The sequence below is a fragment of the Wyeomyia smithii genome, chromosome 1, assembly GCF_029784165.1.
Source record: "Wyeomyia smithii strain HCP4-BCI-WySm-NY-G18 chromosome 1, ASM2978416v1, whole genome shotgun sequence".
Classification (NCBI taxonomy): domain Eukaryota; kingdom Metazoa; phylum Arthropoda; class Insecta; order Diptera; family Culicidae; genus Wyeomyia; species Wyeomyia smithii.
The window spans coordinates 145,215,389-145,237,627 of NC_073694.1; the positions used below are offsets into that span (position 1 = coordinate 145,215,389).

The 22,239-nt window shown below is 39.5% G+C and overlaps 2 protein-coding genes across 4 annotated transcripts in view; one reads left to right on the forward strand and one right to left on the reverse strand.

Annotated features, from left to right (window-relative positions):
- Window positions 1-22,239, reverse strand: part of LOC129718023 (uncharacterized) — a 717,449-nt gene that overhangs the window by 220,610 nt on the left and 474,600 nt on the right. For all 3 annotated transcript variants that reach the window (XM_055668402.1, XM_055668399.1, XM_055668401.1), the window contains exon 6: window positions 6,460-6,570. In XM_055668402.1, the coding sequence (XP_055524377.1) occupies window positions 6,460-6,570 (111 nt within the window). The remainder of the gene's footprint in view (window positions 1-6,459; window positions 6,571-22,239) is intronic.
- LOC129718024 (pheromone-binding protein-related protein 6-like) lies at window positions 3,850-5,843 on the forward strand. The gene is made up of 2 exons (XM_055668403.1): window positions 3,850-4,335; window positions 4,506-5,843. The coding sequence occupies exons 1-2, from the start codon at window positions 3,904-3,906 to the stop codon at window positions 4,521-4,523; spliced, it is 450 nt and encodes a 149-aa protein (XP_055524378.1). The 5' UTR covers window positions 3,850-3,903; the 3' UTR covers window positions 4,524-5,843.

The following is a 22,239-nucleotide window of genomic DNA, read 5'->3' on the forward strand; positions in this document are numbered from 1 at the left end:
AGACGTCTCAATTTTCACCAACATGGCGGCAAAGGTTGCAAAATTGTAGTTTCTTGGCGGATAAGATGGTGGACATCGGTAGCAGACTGAAGGCGAAAAGTGATACAAATAGTTAGAGAAAAGGGGCCCCCTAGAAGATAAGGTTAAGGAGGTGGGAGGTAGAACCAAAAATTGTACGAACGAACTGTTATAACAAAGCTATATCGTCTGTTTTACATCGACATTTTAGGCATTTCCCTAGTAACCTTTGAAAATCAGGAATAACCGTAACAACATTGAGGTGTTAGTCAGGATTTATCATCAACCGTCAAGGTTGGGACTACCGGCACTTAAAGTTTGCAAGATTGCCTTTTTACATCAGGATTCAATGATGTATGAATCAGGAATGCCTCCTTCAGAAGTACAAATGAAATGTTCCTTTACACACTGGTGGTTAAATTTTCCAATCCCAATACACATGATAAGGCAATTCTCCGCATCAGAAGCTTTGTAACAAATATTAGATTTTCCCGGCTAATAACTGTTTAGCCAGATGATGAATTACAATCACCCGTACGTCATTGAATAGATAAAATGTAAAACAATTTTGTAATACATCAGCTATCACTATTTGTTCTCTACTTAGCTGTAAAAATAAATGAAAAATTTAAAGATTGAATCGAACGATTCGCGAATAGACGTCCAGAGTAGATACTATACTAGAAATTTCGACAGAATCTCCACGTCCCAACAAGTCAACCACTATCTGTTTCCAAAAGTCTAGACTCGAATCACTGCTCAATTATTCATCTCATGACGCCCCCATATTCATCACAGTGTTAAGGTGAAACGGGATAGTGGTCCTTTCCTATACAATTTTGAGGTTAGAGTTCTTTTTACTTTTGTAGTTTGAGCGTAAAAAATTCGGCTTCCACTAAATAAACAGCACTCAAATTGCTACTACAGGCATGCAACAGTTGTGAAAACAATTGATCAAAGTTTCATGTACGTAGTCTTCATAAATCAAGAAAAAAATAGATTGCAAAATTCGAGTTGATCGCGACCACGTCCCGATTCACCTTAATCATGAATGAAACACATTATCATGAATGAACATAGCCGCAGCCCGTCGTAGTAGGTTACCTAGATATCCGCTGCAGTTGTTCACGTGCAAAACTGGTAACCTAAGTAACCACTGCAGTGCTGTAGAGTTATGTCAACTATGTCGGAATAATTCAATTCAGTATGATTTTTTCGTTTTAACAGGAACTGATTTGGCAACTCTTGATTTTCTTCAACGCAGTGAAAACAGATGAAAATACATACAGTTGAAATTTAGGAATTGTAGAAATTCATCTCATATATTTCTGCTAATTCAAGCTTGTTTTAGAAAATTTGAGGTAAACATTTCAAAGATTGAAGTATTCTTAGTGTAGTGAGTGATTTTGTTCAGCTAGTGATGAGAAAAACTTTGGTTGGCTGCTGAACGAGTCCCGTTATAGCCGTATAGAACGATGCGCGGATTTTGTTTTCTGAGGTAGGTGATTTAACTAAATGAGTTTTCGAGTACAGATGCCCGACTATAATATCAAACTTAGTGGTTTTAAGTGAGTTTTTAGGGATTATACTTTATGAGGAATCTAAAGTGAACTAAGAAGAATCCATTCCATGGATTAGCAGATTGGTTTAAAAAGAAATTATGCGTTTTTTCCTGTTTTCAATTGTGTTTACATGTTAAATGAGATGAATATACGGGCTGAGATGAATAATGGAGCAGTTCCCCTATGTATTTTATTTAACCTCAGGGATATAAATTCAATAATAAGGATATCAACCGAAGTAAAAAGCTTTGGTAGTTGAAAGGTGATATGAAAGACCCAAACAGTCCCTTTTTTGGCAAACAAGATTTTAAAGACAGTTTGTTTCTGTAGGATACATATACCAATCTGAATGCTGCAAGTTTTTCTTGGTAATAATCAGCAAATAAGAAAACAGTTATCTTAAATATAAAAAGGTATTTCTGACAGTACCTAATCAAAGCAATCTCGGTATTGCTTTATCACATTGAAATTTAAATTTCACAATAATCTTTGATTTAATGCTAGATCTTCGATGTTCAGACTGTGGCCATCCAGCCAACAACGTGGGCTATGTTTATAGCTATGTCCGTACTCTCCTAATGGTCATTTCGTTCAATTAGTAATCCTTGTGAATGCAGTAGGCAACAATGCTCCGGCTGGTAAATAAATTGGATTTCTCTTCGTATCTTCCGGTTCACTGACTACGGCCAGTAATCACCCATCGGAGGCTTTATCGTTTTGCAGATTATCTATGTGGTACCATTTTCAGCTAGTGCAAAAAGCCACCCAAACTCATAATACACTTTACTGAGTTCCTCTGGTCTACTAGGCAGGTTCAATGAATGCATCCGGTTGCCGTGGGCTAAGTTTGTGCGGCCGAGCAGGTTTTACGTTTTATCCTGTTCCATGCCTGCCTATCATCATGGTCGAAAGGCACCATGCTATTCACGTGAGTAGCCCAGCAGAAGCCAAAGCATGCGGTCGAACATTGTTAAAGCTAATATTTATGTCCTCGGTCGGGAGTCAGTTGCAGCTGATGACTTCCGCAAGCGAGATTTTATGAGTGTCGCCAACAACGTGTATGCAACTATGCAGATAAAAAGTCCTTTAAATTAACAATTAATATCAGCAGATATGCGCGGTTACTGGCTCCGATCCAAAAGATCTGCAACGCCCTCTTACCAATTCGGTTAAAAAAGCAGAGCACATTGAACTCGAATTATCTTCACGCGGCAGCCCCCAAATGCGGTTATTTGATTTTCTAGGCGATACGCAGACCTCGGGAGACGCGAGCGAACTGAATGAAAACCGACACTCGGAGCTCGGAAAAAGTTCCTATTTATGTTGTAAACTTCGGAATTAACTTTTCTGTAGCAATCAGATAGGACGTTTTCGCTTCCCCCTCAAGAGGGATAATCCAACGCTTGTTCCTCGTTCATATCGTATCTGGCTCACTTTATCATAAGTAATCTAAACGGAGTTTAACTTATTTAACGCGCGATTTATGTTCGGATTGTATATGCGTTTCCGAAAGAATTAGGGACGAATTATATTTCTACTTGTTTGGGAAAATTGGCTGCGGAAATTACTTCTCGTAACTTAGCTATATTTTTTTTTATCTGATATTGAAAAAAATAAACGAATTTTATTTACCGCTTCCCAAGAAAATTGAACTGATCTATTTGTTGAACGTTAGGTTTTTATCATTCAAGATAATTTTCGCAAATGTCTGCTTCAAGTATAAATTTAATATGAACAGACTAAAAAACATTTGGCGTTTCAAAATTTTATTGTCAGTTTATTTTTTCTATAAAAATCCAAACCAAATCAAATAGTTAAGAATAATAGTTAATAGTTAAGAAGCTTTGATTAAAGGCATGTACCAAGTTTCAATGAAATCGGATGAGATCGATTTGTCATTTGGCGTGGAATTGTTTGAGAATAATACGCATTTAATTAACAACCCTTAACTAGTGACTTGTCGGCTGATGCTGCAGTTGAAGAAGATATAACTTTGATATTTCCGTTTATTCAATTATGAAACGGAACAGCGGTGCACACTCAGTTGCACTGCGTCTAAATGTTCATCAGAGCAACTGGAATGACAATTTTCGCTTGAAAGGTGGTTATTAGCTTGTCTCGTTATATGTTTGCTTGCAGAACTTCGAAATTGCGCGCGGTGAGCCGGTAATAATTCCACGTTTTAGTTAGCAACTAATGAAGCAAACCGGGATAGCTTGTAGTAGATGTGGGGCATAAAGCATAAAACAAACAAGCTGCCATGGCCGTTCGACTAGTGAGCTGAAGGGTCCTACTGACGTTGGAGCAAACTAATTACAAAAAAATGCCCCAAACACGTTACTGCTGGACATACGCGGTGATGGCAGCTAACTTTTGGGCGGCCCTGATTGCAGCTCATCCACAGCGAGCGCCTGAATTTCCTCCAGCGTCACTGATCGAACGAACGACGGATCAGCATCGGAAATGCGTTGATGAGACCGGTGTCAGTGAAGACTCTATCGCCCGTTTCAACGGACCAGAAGTTTTTGATGATGATGAACGACTGAAATGCTACATGGAGTGCCTGTTTCGCAATTTCAACGTTACCAAGCCGAATGGTGACGTGGATTTAATTGAAGTGTATCATGCAATTCCGAAAGAGCTGAACAGTGTTGCCCTGAAGGTTCTCAATAAGTGCCGTGACATTGCTGACGGTTCTACTCGGTGCGAGAGAGCATTCTCTCTGCACAAATGCTGGAAGCAGACGGATCCACTAGTAAGTAGCTTACAGTTTCTAACGCTGCTGATGTTTCCGCCTGTTCCAAGAAACATACAAGCTTACATTCCAGTAAAATTCAGTTAAAACAAACCCGTAGATGAGCGAATGCGGAAACATAGCAGCAAATAAACGAATCATCTTTCACTAGTTAATGCCTTCTGTTGCAGCACTACTACCTGTTCTGAGAAAACTATGATGCTCCAGGAAATTTATGGTGGTAAAATAATTACAGTTTCAGTACCCAAGTAACATTCAGAATGCTTCAAGAATTTATTCTGGTTTCGTTTTTGTTTCAAGTTGGCTTGCATGAAAACCTTCGATTGTAAGTAGATTTTATTTGATAGTCATGAAATATGTTCTGCAAATAGGCTTTACAAACCATCATATGTCTACCATAATACAACTTAGCCTCACAGTTTAAAAAACGACCATAAATTTGTTTTATATTGACTTTCATAACTACCAAATAAAACCAAAAATACATAACCCGTGGAGTTGTATGATAGTCCCTCTTAAAGCTAAGATAAATTTCCAAGTTGTGATTTCCTTTTGAACAGAATTTGTTATGGCAACCCCGTCATGTAGGTCATTATTGTGGCTTGAATAATACTTCATGATCGGAACATAGCCAGACGAATGCTATGATAGGTTGACTTAGGTTATGATATGCTATGTTCTGATCAAATTATAAGAATTTGTTATGACGAAGATTTTAAATTCGTCCGGGTTTTTTTTTTCTAAAACAACATGTCGTATTGAATGGAACAATTGCAAACTTTTGTAATTATATCTGAAATCAGTATTTTCTTTTACGAGATTAACAAAACCACTCCATTGTTTTGAAAATCTAATGATAGATAACGGCATACATTTAACAAAATACTCCAAATCATGGCATTTATTTATGTATCACCTTAGTTTAGAGGAACTGAATTTCAATTAAATATTCATTTCCTACCGAATTCCTGTGGCGCGTATCATTTGCGATGAAATTCGTGGCCTGTTTCACCATAAATATTTTATGGCATGTGTTTTCTCATGCACGAAAACAATTAAAAGGCAACAATATATTCATTAATCAGTCAAGATGGAAATAAAAATTTACACAATTTTGTTTTCGCGACACTGATGGAAAATAACCCTGTCATAAAGAAATAAAGCCAAGATAAAATTCAATACATCACACTTAATTTGTAGAATATATCTCAATTAAAATTTCGAGGCCATTATGTGGTAAGTAAATCGGGTTGTATGAAACATCTGGTCCTATGTTGGAGCGTATATGAAGTTTTGATGACTGCAATAAAGCTGGGCCAACTAGCCATAACACATGTTTGTAGCTGTTCTAAGTAAGTAAGTTGTTATAACCGTATGGTCGGCATTGAAGGTTTTATGTTTTAGTTGTATCATATACTAAACAACTTTGATATAACCGATTTTGTTACTTGGGTATGTTCATGTAGAAACATTCTTGGAACACTATAATTACAATTTACATGATCGAAAGTGGAAAAAATATTATTATTTTCGTTCTAATTAAGAGTATTATTTATGCCTGAAAGCCCATCCATCGTTTCCTATTTCATTTATTTTAATTTCACGTGTGATGTTGTAATAATTGTTTGTTATACAAATTAACTCTAAACAAAAAGTAAGTTTATAGTCATCGTACCAAACGTTTGCGCTACTTGTTGCTTATCGGTTACTGTATCTTGATTGTATTCATAGTTTAAGCACAGACTAACAGACGTAACACTGGAACCTAGTACCATCGCCACAAAAAATAAACGATCATTGCAAATTTCTAATCGAAAAGCAGTCATCGCGCGATAACACCGTCTGGGGCGCTGTAATGCAATCTCGTATATTTTGTAGTTTCCAATGTGACACACGCAGGTATGGTAGCGCTGATGTCGAAATACAAGACGCTGCGCGATGACGGCAGCAGATGGTGGTAGTTTTTTTTTTATTGTAAAGTACTGGTATCATCCGAACGATGATTTTATTGAAAATTTGTTCGAAGTGTTATGTCTGTTAGTCTGTGGTTTAATATTCTCCCCGGGTGCTGCTCTTTTATCATTTCACGCATGTAGTTCGCTTATCTCTGTAATGTGTACTTACCTCCCCTAACTTCGCACGTAAGGACCAGATTGTCATCTTCCTGTAGAGGCCCTATGGCACCGGCAACGTCTCGGCCGGACGCATCGTAGACTAGAATCTGATGCGGTGGAACTAAGACGGAAAGAGATTGACATGCATTAGCTTCATCATTGAAAGCTTACAGGGACAAAGACACTATTAGCAAGGAAACTTTTCGAAAGCTGTTATCTGGGAAATTTTCCCAAGAGCTAAAATGGAGTCATTTTGTGAAGTGACGCTCATCTTTGTAAAATTTGATCAAATTTTCGGTACACATGTCTTCATACATTGCCTCCGTGATGGCCAATCTCTCACAGGATTTTTTTTTTTCAGTCATTGATCTTCAATTTGTGATAGAATGGCTATCTTTTCCCTGCGTTTTACTTTCATAGGGGTGTCATAATAGGAAGATACATAAAAATGCAGTATTGCAGTAACAGTTGAACCTATTAATTGAAAAATGTTTAAAACAGTGTTGTGATTTAAAACAAGCTTGTAACGATTTTGAACCGAAAGGCGCTTTTGTGTCACAAATAAGAGTTCTCCCGTTTAATGCAAATTTTATCTTGTTATGTCTCATACGAAAACAAATATCACTGATAAATTTCCTTAAACAAAATGTATCTTGTGCACTGTTCCAGACGAAAACTAAATTATCCTTTTAACTCTCCGCCACGGACTAAACACCGTCTCAGAAAGTATCCTAATATCACACTTCAAATTAGTTGGAAACCACTTAAATTCCCAGATTTGTTATCGTTCTTTGCATATTTCAAATGTTGCTTTTTAATATTTTGTATTTGTTTTGATGAAGGTCCAGAGTTTCTTCGGACACTTACCCAAAGGCTATCTTAAAAATTAATACTTTTGGGTTATTCCATACGAAGTGTGCATGCCACTTGAACACAACCATCACAGATTTTGCTCAAAGTTGGAGGAATAATTCACTTTGGAAAAATCCCAATTTTGGTGTCGATTGGAATACCCACCACTCTCTCTTTGTCAAAACCACTTTTTTCTACTTCCTACAATTCAAAGATGATAGACGCCCGAAGAGGACAAGTTTTATGTGTGGAAAAAGGTACTCTTTGAGATATTAAATATGTTGTGACAATTTGGAAAATTTGGCCCAGACAGAGAATTTATTTTACAGTGTATATATTTTTTTAAACGGGTTTTTATTACCTACAACTTTGCTGCCGTTTTTCTGATATAAAACATTTTACAGCAACAGTCGTAAGTCCACATCAAGAATTGATATTATGAAATGACCTCTTTATCAAAAAGGAACAACTGTGCAAAGTTCCAGCAAAATCGGAAATGAACGATCAGGATTGATTTGAGAAGTAGCACGGACTTGCTTACCTACATTCGCCTCTTTAGCAATTTTTGAATAAGAGATTCGGATAAGAACATTTAATTTGCTCCAACGTCGCACTTTGCAGCGTATTTGGTGTTTGAGAAAAGGAATTCAAAATTAAGTTGGCCATTACAAAAATATTTATCAAAATACCCCTCTGATTTTCTCGACACTCAACGATATAGTATCTTGAAAACGCGACTAGTGGTTTAAACTGCCCAGATTTGCGCATTCAATAGCTATTTATGTTTTTTCAGATGAGGTTTTAACAATTGAAAAAAGGAGAGCTCGTAGCTTCAAGGGAACAGAGTCCACTTAGACAAGTGATTGGTCATGAGTTTGAATCTTAGTAGAATAAATTTTAGATCATGGGTGACTCCGCGTGCCCAAACTTGTGCAGGTGCTGCCCAAAACAGCCATGGCCTGACAGTATCTGTGTCAGGTGAAAGTTAATTTCCCCATGGTTCCTCTCGAACCATCCGACTATCTTCGGGATGATTCAATGCGACCATCTACCTTTGGTAGAATAAAACCATACCCGCTGCCACCTATCCATCGAAGTTGACCTTTTGGTGGTCCGTATACCTCTTGTGCCACGTTAGTCGAAGCACTCTACATTTGACGATGATGCTGATAGGCATCATTGCCTCGTATAACACACTTCGATATGTGCACGCGACTCTTTTTTACATGACCTTGTAGGCGCTTTCCAATTTTTCGCGGTACCTGGAAGTACCCAACACTTTCGACCACACGGGTCCGCCATACTTGAGTATGGACGTTTTCACGCTAACTAGCAGCTTCCGCCAGCTGCCGAATACCGCCAAGTTGTTCGACATCATGCGCGATAATGCCGCCATAGTCGTGGAAGCTTTTGCCGACCATTACCTCCCCAAAAGCTTCAAGGATCGCATTGAAGAGACAGTGCATCCACATACACTAACCAACGTCTATTGAATAAAAGGGTTTCGGCTTAGCAGTCTTTAAACTCTAGATTTAGAATGAATTTGTTGTTATTCATCCCAACGTTTCAGCACTTGTTGGTGCCTTCATCAGTAGAAAAATATTTGTATTGTTTTTTTTTTTTCCTGATGAAGGCACCAACGAGTGCTCAAACGTTGGGACGAATAACCACAAATTTGTTTTAAAACTAGAGTTTGAAGACTGCTAAGTCGAAACCCTATTATTGGCACCCCCTACAGTCGACCTCTACCACAAAAACAACGTCTCTTGTTTTGATTTACGAATAACTCCAAATTGCTAGAGTGCATCCAATCCTCAACTACGCGTATGGATAGCGTGGCTTTCAACTGGACCTCGCTGACTGACTCGCCGTACACTTCTAGAGTTATGTTGTCCGCAAAGCCCACACTCTCACCACTCCCGGTGGAAGCTTAGATTTCAGCACACCATCATACATGGCATTCCACAATACCGGACTCAGGACGGAACCTTGCAGGGGTACCCTGCGGTAATCGGGACGCATTTCTGACCCTCATGTGTGTTGTAGACTGGCACTCAATTCTAAAAGTAACTTTTCGGAATCTTGTACAGTGGCACTGGCACTCTGAGACTCCAAAGTGCGTGGGCTATAGAGTCCCAACTAGCCCTATTGAACGCGTTTTTCACGTCTAGCGCGACAGTTGCGCAATAGCGAATGCCCCTCCTTTTACACTGTAGTGCTACCTTGGTGAAGGCGGCATCGACCTACCTTTACGGAAGCCGAATTGGTTGCTTGACAGCCCGGTTTCATTCTCGGTCATTCTCATGAGTTTGTTGAGGATTACCCTCTCAAGCACCTTGCCCGCTGTGTCCAGCAGACAGATTGGTTTATATGCCGATGGGTCACCTGGTGGTTTCCTGGCCTTCGGCAGTAATACCGTTTTTTGGTTTTTCACTTATCTGGGAAGAAAGTTTGTCTAAGGGGTCATCCACATACCACGTGGACAGATTTTAAACAACTTGGACCCCCCCTCCCTCCGTGGACAACTTCTCATATAATTTCTTTTTTATTTTGTATGGACCGTGGACATTACACATACCCCACCAAGCTGTCCACGTGGTATGTAGATGGCCCCTAAGCATTTCTGCATGACCGCCCCGAAAAACCCAGTGGCAACCTTATTGGGCGTCTTGGAGCTGATGAATGTTCTGCCGGGGTTGATGACGCTTCTGGTCTTGACCGTAACGACCCTATAAGTGTCACCCCATGGGTTCATATTGGCACTGTTGCGAAATCTATCGAAATAGGCTAGTTTGCTGGCCTTTATTGTGCTCTTAAGCGGTAACTTAGCTAATATGGATCTGGGCGCATCGGTGCGCGCACGTTGCATTCTCCGAATCGCATGAATGCACGCATTGCGGACGTTGGCTATCGCGTCGGTCCACTAGTATACCAGAGGCCTTCTATTTCTAGACTGACAAGACCTAGGCATGGCAGCGGCGCACATCCGCGATAGTGTAGCAATAAGTTGATCCGCAACCGGGGAGGTTCCAACTTCAACAAATACGTCGGCATCAAAATGCGATGTTTCCAGCCGCGAGTGGTAGGAGTATTTGCTCTACCCGTCGCTTGCCGCCTCGTGTCCACGCTATGGTCACTATTAGTGTGGCCGCTGTCTACCCTCCAGTTCGTGATCTGTCCCGGGCTCGACTCCGTATCGTTTCTGCTGTAGGTGCTTTTAGCACCGACATTGGCCAAATCTAAGTTGAGCACCGCCAAAGCTTCCAACAAGATCTGGTTCTTTTGGTTGGTGCAGCGACTTTCCCACTTAAAAGCCGAGCCTTGAATCACTCGCCACCACCAATGGCTTTAGACCCGTTAGTTCCACGGTTACCCGATCGACCATCTGAGTGAACCTCTCTGTAGACCAACGCGGCCAAGCATAGCAACTGCAGTAGAATAATCCGTCTACCTAGGTAACCACGTAGCCTTCATTCGAAACCGACACGATCTCCTTAACCGGGAACTTGCCTATCGTCCATATGATCGCCATCCTGAACTTATCCGCTACCCAGTTACCGTTTCCGGTAGGGATGCGGTAGAGGTCAGATACGATGGCAATGTCCGACAACGACTCAATGGCTTAATTGCACCCTCACGCTTGCGATTTTGTACCAAGCACTTGGGAAGAGCCCCGCAGACTCGCGCTTTGTGGCCTGTACCACCGCAGCGTCGACATAAACTAAACCTGTCGGGCCCTTCACACGACCAGAATTTCTGTCCCCCGGGCATAGCGACCAACAAAGCTTCAGATTGGTTTTCTTCGTGGCTTTGCTTCCTTCTGTCGATGGAAGCTTTACTGTAGCAACCAAGATCCCAGAAGGACCCCTTTGAAGGCGAATTGCCTCTACGGCCACCTCCACTCCACATTCCATTTCGAGGGCTTGTGCAATGTCGCACCCTTCGGTGGTTTCGTCTAGGTTTTTAAGTTAGAGAGTCAGCTCTGGGGTGAGAGCTACTTGTTTGCAGGTAGCTCCCTTCCCCTTCGCGTCTCTGCAAAGTTCTAGGATCATTTCGCCGGTGACGAATGGTCCGAACATTCTCACCCAAGTACACCTCCGGGTACTTAGACCTATCGGTTCAAAGTAGGAGCGCGTCACCCTTGCTCTTTCTCAATATTCGCGGTTTTTCAGCACGGTATTCGCGTTTTTCATGCGTTTCCTGCTTCTGCCGTCTTTTGTCTACCACGGTAGTTACCCGTGGTGTCTCGGTTGGACTGTTCATTTGTATCAACCTCCTTTTAATGCTCGCGGACACCTGCTCTCCCGGAAAGAACCTCGTTCGCTTCGCGATCGGTTCTGTAGAACAAACCTTGCGAACGATAATGCAACCGTTCGTGTGCATTCAGACATGGTTGCATTTTGAGCGCTTATTCGACTGTTTCTGCACGCCTCGTGAGCGCAGCGTTGTCCACCTTCACTTTGTTGATGCAGATGCGTAGCAATAGAAGACTCTGTTTCAAGTGCTTCGAGATATTGCTACGACAGTCCGTAAACTCGAGCCGTGCCCACAGTATTGTCACTCTAGGTAGCGTTTCTGTCTCAGATTGGACCACGTTCGTTGTCGGGGATAGCTTTAGGTGTACCTTCCTTATTACCCTCTTTGACCGCTTCCGTTGGACTTGGTGGAGACCACTTGAGCTCCCCTGTGGCTTTAGGCGTCGCCACCTTTCCAACACCTTTAGCCACATCCGTTGGTCCCGGTAGAGATCGATGGATGCCACCTCAAACGAATGGATTTGGTGGTCCATCCGCTCCTGTGTTAGCACCCGCATTCGCACGCGTAAGCTTTTGCCCCTTCCAGTTACTATGCTCATTCATGTAAAGTAGTCGCCTGTCTGGTCCCATGGTGGGCTATGCTGAAGCATTGTGGTCATGGCTAGGGTAGGTCGCCACAGATCCTCATGAGCAACTATATTGTCCCCGGCCATCCGATTCCTTCTTCTGCCTGATTCCCACCAGGTAATGCACGCGGAACGTACTGGAAGGCCTGCCAGGTTTTACGGGAAGGAGACTCCTGTAGCCGTTCGCCATCTCGCCGTTTCAAGCTGTTGACACACGACTTTACTAAGAGAGCTCAGTTTAGGTGCCAGATCTACATCGTGGGTACAATCACCAGTTGCCATAATTGGAGCCTTACAGGTATCGGTCCCAATGAGCGAGTTAGTGCATTTGGGTGATGAGAGCGGCCCCATTCGCTCCGTTGAAGCTGCATTCGGGTACTTTGGCTTTTACGGGGAGTTGACGGCCCAGAGTACGATACCCAACAACTCCCGCTGTCGGTCCGAGACTGTTCATTAACTATCAGTGAACACACACTAGGCATGCATGCCTTCACGAGTCGGCGCTCGGCGACCGACGAGAGCTCGGTCTCTGGCAACAACGAACACTTCCTTCTTTCGTTTCCTGATCATCTATGGCTTCGTTTTGCTCATCTTCACTGTGAAAGATATCAATTTGCTGCGTTTTCATTCAATGTGCATCATGTCATCTGCTGTTGACAGAGCGAAGAGTAGTAGTTTAGTGAAATGACTTGCCCAGTAAACGTCTGAAAATTGCGCCCTCGGGTACGGCAAAAACAGCGTCAAATCTAATGTTCTGCAGCATACACACCCATGGTGAGTTCTGAAGCTCCATACAATATTCAATTCAAAATCTGTTAGGATGTGAACCTAAATGTTTCGTTTTTCGACCATCTTCACACTGAGCCACTGAGAAACTAATGAAAACTGCTCCCTCTTAAACTCAGAGAGAAAACAATTATTTACCTCTTGTACGCTATGATCGTGAGTGAAAATTACCTGTGCAACTGATATACTTTACGAATAAATGTGAGCAGGTACTCACTTTGATGATGATGATGATGATGACTTTGTGTTAGAGAAAGTCTAATTATCCCTGACGGTTGACAGGTAGATTAGGAAATGTGAGCAAAAATCAAGAGAATTGATGACCTGACTGTAAGGAAGCTTCTGAATTGTTATAAATTGAAGAGGGTTGATAAATCTCAAAATAACCATCTTACGGCGGTTCTTTGCGCAACTTCACTGGCTCAGATCCATCACGAAGGATCAAATACGAAATGTGCGGTCATTCTAGTTCAAGCTCATTCTCATACTCATAAGGGTTCGACATTTGGAAATGAACTAAGTTTTGAGCTATTGCATTCAACAGATCCATCGAATTGAAAAGTATTGACACTCCTCCTCAACGTTGCTGCTATTGTAAGCCACACTACTGTCGGAGTACTTCCAAACGTACTCGTGATAATGGCTTTGTCAGAAGATCTGCTGCCATCTGCTCCGTGGGACAGTATTTGTATTCAATAACACCCTTATTCTGCAAATCTTTGGCAAAATTGAATTTCGTCGGAATGTGTTTTGTACGGTTACTGAACTTGTCGAATTCCAGCATTATACTTATGAAACTACCTCTCGGGTATGGCGTAAACGGCGTGGAAGGCCAGGTATGCCGTTTAAAGAAAAGCCAGTACGGGCTTAAACAAGCGGCTCGTTCATGGAATCAGCGATTTCACGAGATGTTAGAGACAGACCGTTTGAAGCGCAGGGGAAGCTTGCTGGGCCTATAACCTATTGGCTGACAAAGTGGAATAATCAAACTGGACTTGAAAATATCTTGAAAAACCATTAAAAAGTATGTCTTTATTCAAAAGTTATATGATTCGAACTAAATTATATCTAACTCTATGCTATATGTAGCGATTACTTCGATTTGCTGTTGCTTGCTGTGTTGTACACTGCAACAAAAACATCATGTGCACAAAAATGAAGAAAAGAAGGTAAATAGCAATAAGGATCTAATGATAATATGGGCCGAACGGTATGCGCCTAACAGCGAGAAAGTAAAAAAAAGGATCTAATAAATTAAATGCTTGTCTGTCCCTCGTCGTCACAAAAACGAAAAAGAGGTTACAAACAGCCATTCTTCGAGTGACACATGATGATATTTTTCATTATTTTACTGATGCAGAAGAATCAGGTTCAATTGTTCTGTTTAATGATGATGAATCTATCTATCTATCTTCTATACATATAAAAATGCAGCTCTGTCTGTCTGTCTGTCTGTTCCATATAGGCTTGGAAACTACTGAAACGATCGGCGTGAAATTTTGTATATAGGAGCCGAAAAAGGTGACTAAGATAGTTCAAGACCACTCTATCTTTTTAAAGGGAGGAGTCCCATACAAATGAAACACAAATTCATGCACATCCCAAAAAATAAGAAAGCAAATGGAACCAAATTTGGCAGGAGAATGTTTTTTGGGGTATCAAATATATCCATAATGGTTTAACACCCCTCCCTCTTCTGGAAGGGAGGGGTTCCATACAAATGAAACACAAATTCATGCACATCTCGCAAACTAACCAAGCAAATGGAACCAAATTTGGCAGGTGGATGTTTTTAGGGGTATCAAATATATCCATACAAATTCACACCCCTCCCTCTTTTAAAAGAGAGGGGTCCCATACAGAAGAAACACAAATTTCGCACAGCTCGAGAAGCAGTCCACCAAATAGAGCCAAATTTGGCATGTAAATGTTTATAGAGGTAACAAATATGTCTATAATGGTTCGTCACCCCTCCCTATTATGTGAGGGAGGGGTTCCAAACAAATGAAACACAAATTTCTGCACATCTCGAGAACTAACCAAATAAATGGAACCAAATTCGGCAGGTGAATATTTTTAGGGGTAACAAAGATGCCTATAATGTTTCGACACCCCTCCTACTTCTGAAAGGAGGATTTCCACACAAAAGTCGCACATCTCGAAGAATAATCAAGCAGATGGAACCAAATTTGATATGTTGAGGTTTTTGGGAGCAAGAAAAATTTTCGACTCCAGAGGCCATTGTTAAATTTAAGATGGAAACTTCCGGTTTCTATCCGGAAAATGTCTCCAAATATCATTTTAAAATCCAAGATGGCGACTTCCGGTTTCTGAAAAACAGCGACAAATGACAAAATATGGGTATTTCCGGGATATTTATGATGAACTGAAGCCACAAATCGACCTCAGACAACATTTTGAATTGTTAAATGACGACTTCCGGTGACTGGTGAAGAGACGAAAATGACCAAATACCACCTAATATGGGTGTTTCTTTAACCAGAATGACGCTCATAGGTCAAAAATTGTCTCTGAATACCATTTTAAAATCCAAGATGGCGTCTTCCGGTTTCTGAAAAACAGCGAGATATGACCAAATGCCACCCAATATGGGTATTTCCTAAATCGTGATGATGCACTGAAACCACAAATCGACCTCAGACAACATTTTGAGTTGTAGAATGGCGACTTTTGGTGACTGGAAAACTGCCGAACATGACCCAAAAAAAAACAACCAAATATGGGTGTTTCTTTAACCAGAATGATGTTCAGAGGCCAGAAATGGTTTCCAAATGCCATTTTTAAATCCAAGATGGCGACTTCCTGGTGCTAGGATGTAGCGGCAAATGACCAAATACCACCCAATATGAGTGTTTCTTTAACCAGAATGACGCGCAAAGGCCAGAAATTGTCTCCAAATGCCATTTTGTAATCCAATATGGCGACTTCCGGTTTCTAAACAACAGTGGCAAATGACCAAATAACACTCAATATGGGTATTTCTGGGATTGTTATGATGCACTGAAGCCACAAATCGACTCCAGACAACATTATGAATTGTAAGATGACGACTTCCGGTGAATGGGAAACTGCCGAAAAAGACCAAATACCACCCAATATGGGTGTCTTTTCAACAAGAATGACGCTCAGAGGCCGGAAATTGTCTCCAAATACCATTTTGAAATCCAAGATGGCGACTTCCGGTTTCTGAAAAACAGCCAAAAATGACGGATTTCTATCCAAATGAGATGCCTCGATACCAGAGGGATACACGGGAGCTGGAATCGACCCAAGACACCATTTTGAATTCTAAGATGGTGACATCCGGTTTCTAAAAAACAGCCGAAAATGACTGCATAACACCTATTATGGGTGTTTGTTGAACCAGAATGACGCTCAGGGGCCAGGAATTGTCTCCATATGCCATTTTAAAATCCAGGATGGTGACTTCCGGTTTCTGAAAAATAACCTAAAGTGACCAAATACCACCCAATATGAGTGTTTCTTTAACCAGAATGATGCATGGAACTAAACATTGACCTCAGACACCATTCTGAATTGTAAGATGTCAACTTCTGGGAAAAAGCCAAATACTACTATATATGAATACAGTCATACCTCGATATAAAGCAACTTTATTTTTATTTTCGTTACGTTATATCGAAGCAAAAAAATTTTTTTCTTTAATTTATGCGAGAAATATGCGCGAAAACCCATTTTCCATCACCTATCAGTATTTTTAAACCCTTCTTATGCCCATTTAGAAATATTTTCAGAAGCTAAAAAATTTTTTTTTCAATTGATGCACAGGTTACTCAGAGATGCGTGAAAACCTATTTTCCATCACCTCTAAGTAATTTTAAACCATTCTTATGCTCATTTAGGACAATTTTCAACAAGCAAAAAAAAATTTAATTGATGCAAGACTGTTGACGGTTACTCGAAGATGCGCGAAAACCTATATCCCATCACCTATCAGTATTTTTTAAAATTTCTTATGCCCATTTAGAAAAAATTTCAACAAGCAAAAAAATTTTTTTTCTAATTGATGCAAGACTGTGAATTGTTACTGAAGGATGCGTGAAAACCTATTTTCCATCACCAATTAAAATTTTTAAACCTTTCTTATGCCCATTTAGGACAATCTTCGCATTATTTTCATTATTTTAAAACTTACTACAAACATTTTTTGAAGCAATTTATACCCCGAAAACAGTTGCTGTATCATTTATTTTCAATTTCAACACATTTTCAAAGTTACGTTATATCGAGTTAAAAGTTACGTTATATCGAGTTACGTTATATCAAGGTTGCCTTATATCGAGGTTGCCTTATATCGAGGTATGACTGTATTTCCGTAATCGAAATGTATAGAAGAAGAATGTATAGAATGTATAGAAGCCAAGCATTGACCCTGGACACCATCTTGAATTCGAAGATGACCACTTTCAGTTTCTGGAAAACAACAAAAATAACTGAATACCACCCAATATGAGTATTTCCGGAATAAAAGTGATGTATTAAAGGCAAGGCTCCAAATAGAATAAAAAAACTTGGTTCTGGCTTTCTGCTTTAAGTTTCTTTATTTTTGCATATAACGATTCCCCACCCAAATAAACACATCGCAAGGAATCAATGAATTTGGAATATTCGAAATTATTCAATTAAACACAAGAATGGGCGGGACGAAGTTTGCCGGGTCAGCTAGTAGTTTATAAAGTTATCGGGATATAATAGAAAAAAAAAAATGGTTTAGAATAAAATTTTGATTTATAACTGATTATTATTTTTGCTATCTATGAATTTATAACCTACCGTTGCCAGCAGCATGTATCTTTCAATAAATGAAGAATTTTACATCAATAAACTCAATAAAATCTGAATGAAACCCCAACTAAATAATTGACAGGTCGTAAGTTACGGTCACTCCTGTGTGGAGTCGCCTCCCCGGGCGTCAAAGGTTGGCTCAACAACAGTGGCGGAATTAGAATCAGGCATTGTAACGTTTCAGGGCTTCTTATAAGCATTATAAGTCAACCTTTCATGGCCATTATAAGTATCCTTATTGGTTGGTTTGTCATTTTTCTTCTTTATTTTTCTTTTTTCTTTTGCCCAAACATGGTCCGTCTTACATTATCATCTCCGAAAAATAGAAAAACTGTCTCTTTGATCTATCCTCTTAAAATTGTGCCTGATTTACGCGTTTTATATCATTGGCCAACCTCTAACAAATTTCTCTTCTCTTTTTTCCTCCGTTCCAATGTACTTAGCCTGGATTAAAATTCGTCCATAATTTTTAACAACCAGTGGCCGTTGATCATTTACCCAAAAGCAAATACAGGCAGCATTTCTGTTTTTCCCTGCAATGTTGTTTTACCCAAAACTTCACCCACATCGCCAGTCCGAGCAGAAAAAAAAGGTAACTCGTTGCCAGAGTGGAAATATATTCCGCGCAATGAAAATCCGCAAATTCTTTATAATAATGAGATTTGCGTTACAGTTAGCGGTGCAACATTGCGGTAGCATAAAAGGGCCCATTCGGTTCCAAGCGCTTGAATGGTGAAGAGCGATCTTTGTGGTTCCAAATCTTCCACTTCATGTGGGCGGAAAAGTTTCTCACCTTCAGGATACGCCAATGCCAAATCAGGTGAACGAACAAACGCAGAAAAGTCTTGCATATAAAAAATTTACATTATTGTTATAAGGTTTGGTTGGAGTTTTATTTTATTCTCACTCGATTCGGTGAAACGATGTTGCGCTAGCCAACCTGTTCCAGGAATTGCTACATCCATTCCGAACTAGCGAGAGGAGCGGCCAAATTCCTAACAAACTATGTTTCAACCATAGCGGTTTACATACAATTTTTATTGCTGATTTATTTTTCTCGCCCTTTTTTGAGGCTATTCTTTGTGCTGTTTTCAGTTTCTACGAGGGCACAAAGGTTTTTAGTAGCGTCTTTTTTTATTTATTTTGTTGGATGAAACCATTTTTTCCGTTCAGTGAATAACAATAATACCACATTATTTATTATGACAAAGAACCACTGAGTATTCATTATCGGAAAAGCGTCGAAAATATTAATTTTGTCTTCCCATATGCGTTTCTATGGGATCCAGTTTTTTTTAAGTAATGATTATACTTTTCTTTTTTTCGACTCTAAGCAAAGTCATGCTATTTTTAATTTTAATTTAAGGAGTAAATGTAGTAATGAAGTTAGAAAATTAAACTAACTGAAAATATGATTGTAGAAACTACGAAAAAAATATAGTTCAGCAGGTGGGACTCGAACCCACAACTTCCAATCTCCGGTCAGATGTGTTCCCGTTACACCACCGCAGAACGTTAAAGACGTAGTTCTAGAATCGAGTTTTGTATCGCTTATCCAATTCCCGCACTTCGTACATTTACTCAGTAGAGACTATTATTTATAGCTGGCTATTGTTTCAACACCCTCAGTGGAAGTTGGAATGACTTCTCAGTGTGAGAGATAGAAACGTGCCAGTAAGTTGCCATCTCTACCAGCAGCAACATCGACTTGCGTCACAAATATTTTTACTTTTCTTTTTTTCGACTCTAAGCAAAGTCATGCTATTTTTAATTTTAATTTAAGGAGTAAATGTAGTAATGAAGATAGAAAATTAAACTAACTGAAAATATGATTGTAGAAACTACGAAAAATATAGTTCAGCAGGTGGGACTCGAACCCACAACTTCCAATCTCCGGTCAGACGTGTTCCCGTTACACCACCGCAGAACGTTAAAGACGTAGTTCTAGAGTGGTGTAACGGGAACACATCTGACCGGAGATTGGAAGTTGTTCCAATCTGTTAATTGTTCCAATCTGTGATGTTAATCACATCTGTTAATTTTTTTTAGAAGCAAGAAATATTTTTATGGTTGTTCAACATCCTTCCCTCTTTTGAAAGGAATGGCTTTTGTACAAATAAAACTCCAAAATTTTGCATAATTCCGAAACTAATGAAGCACATGGAACCAAATTAAACATGTTAATGTTTCGGAGAGCAGAAAATGTTTCTATTATGGTTTGACACCCCTCTAAAGTTTGATGGGAAGAGGGGCCTCCCATGGAAATGAAACAGATATTTCCACCAATTTTGCAGAAAACAGTCTTAAATGATCGAGATGATGTACAGTAGCTGAATATTGACTATGGGCGCTATTTTTGAATCCAAGATGGAAACATCTGGATATTGAAAAACAGCTGAAAATGGCCCAATATAACCCAATATCGGTATGTCCGGAATCAGAATAATGCTCAGATGTCAGAAATGGACTCAACATGCCATTTTGAAATCCAAGATGGCGACTTCCGGTGGAAAACAGCTGAAAGTGTCCAAATACCATTCAATTCTAATATTTTTGAAACCAGAATGACGCCAAGAGGGCAGAATTTGACTTCACATTCCTGTTTGAAATCCAATACGACGACTTCTGATTTTTAGAAAACAGCTGATAGTGACATAATACCACCCAATATGAAAATCGTGGTAATGTACAAAAGCCAACAATTGACCTCAGACACCATTTTAAATTCTACGATGGCGACTTTGTTGGTTTTGTAAAACAGCAGCAACGATGGAATACTACCTAATCGGATATTTTCATAATCGGGATGATGTATGGACGCCCAGAATCGATTCTGAACACCATGTTGAATTCTGAAATGACAACTTCCGGTTTCTGGAAATATTCAAATGCTTTTAAAATTATTCTGGAATGGTTATGAAATAATTCGAGTACGATATTGAATTGATAGGCAATTGAAAAACGATTTCAAAACGGTTCTCAAAAATTATTTAAAAATCTTTTCGAAATGATTATTAAATGATTCTACAGTGATTCATAAACGATTTTGAGATGGTTCTAGCATGACTCTAAAAAAGTTTTGAAATGATTCTAAAATAAACCAAAAATACTTCTCGAATGGTTTTGAACAAATATATCTGCACATTTTCCTCAAGTTTTGAATAACTTCGAAGGCAGAAAAACAACCCTCAATATACCAAACGTTCGGACACCAATTTTCGGTTTTGGGGAGTCAGCTCTGACCTATGAACCTAATATCAGGGAGTATTTGTATATTTTTCTTCTTGAATTGAAAATAGCGTTGGACGCCCGCTGTCATTTTTTGAACATAGTTCTCTTTCTGAAATATTGACATTATTCAACCATTTTACTCAGTTTTACACAGCTTGACAGAAAGCAGAACTCGCGGAATTGATTTAAAAACATCGTTTCAATATTACGCCCAAGCCTTCTTCTGTATTCTAGTAACCATTCCAGAAAATGTAATCCGCCATGCACGATTTAAAAATTTGCGCCGGACATGAATATTTGGATTCTGGACGTCATCTTGATATCGAAAATATACATATTACAGAGCATATATTAGGGTTTGCAATCCCAGAATTTTATGAAAAACGAATATATTTTCATAAAATTCTGAAACCGGAAGTCGCCATATTTAAACAGTTTTAAATGGCTTCCCAGAAACCGGAAGACGCCATATTAGATTGCAAATGGCATCGAACATCATGTTTCGGTCTCTGGACATCAACTTCCGGCCTCCCAATATGACCAAGAACCCGAAAATCATCACATTTCAATGAAAGGTTTCCATTTTGTATGAAAATTTATTACTTTTGACCCCCTCCTTTTTCAAGGGCGACTCCTCCCCCTATCTAATATTTCTATGATCACTTCCTTTGAACAAAGAACACGTATGCCAAGTTTGGTTGAAATCGGTTCAGGCCTTCGAGAGTTATGCTGGAACATACATACATAAAAAACCTTTTTTTTTATATAAATAGACTAGCTGAATGTACCCGGCCTTGCTCGTGTAAAAATTTCTGCTTTTTCTATAATTTTCTATATTTCCATATATTTTTTCCAACCCATCATTCAACCCATCATCAACCCATCAGCAATATTTCTATTTTAGTTTTAAACTTGCTTATATACCACCTTTTTAGTTGATTAACAATCGATGCGGAGGCATTCCAGTTGGGTCGAGTGAGTTCAAAAATTCCGTTAGAAAATGGATTGCCTCATCAGTATCTTTACAATTAACTTACAATAAACTCAAATTACACTGAAATTACATAATCAATAGCCTAAGCTCACCTCTGATAGTTAAAATTATTGCTTGCTATGTCTTCTCGTTTAATTTTTTTTTTGTGTAAACAATATCAATATCATCCTTATAGTTGAACATCAGTCTTCATGAATTTATTAACAATTTGGAGATAC

Coding starts and splice junctions, on each gene's coding strand:
- LOC129718024 (XM_055668403.1), top strand. CDS start 3,904: ATGCCCCAAACACGTTACTGCTGGACATACGCGGTGATGGCAGCTAAC.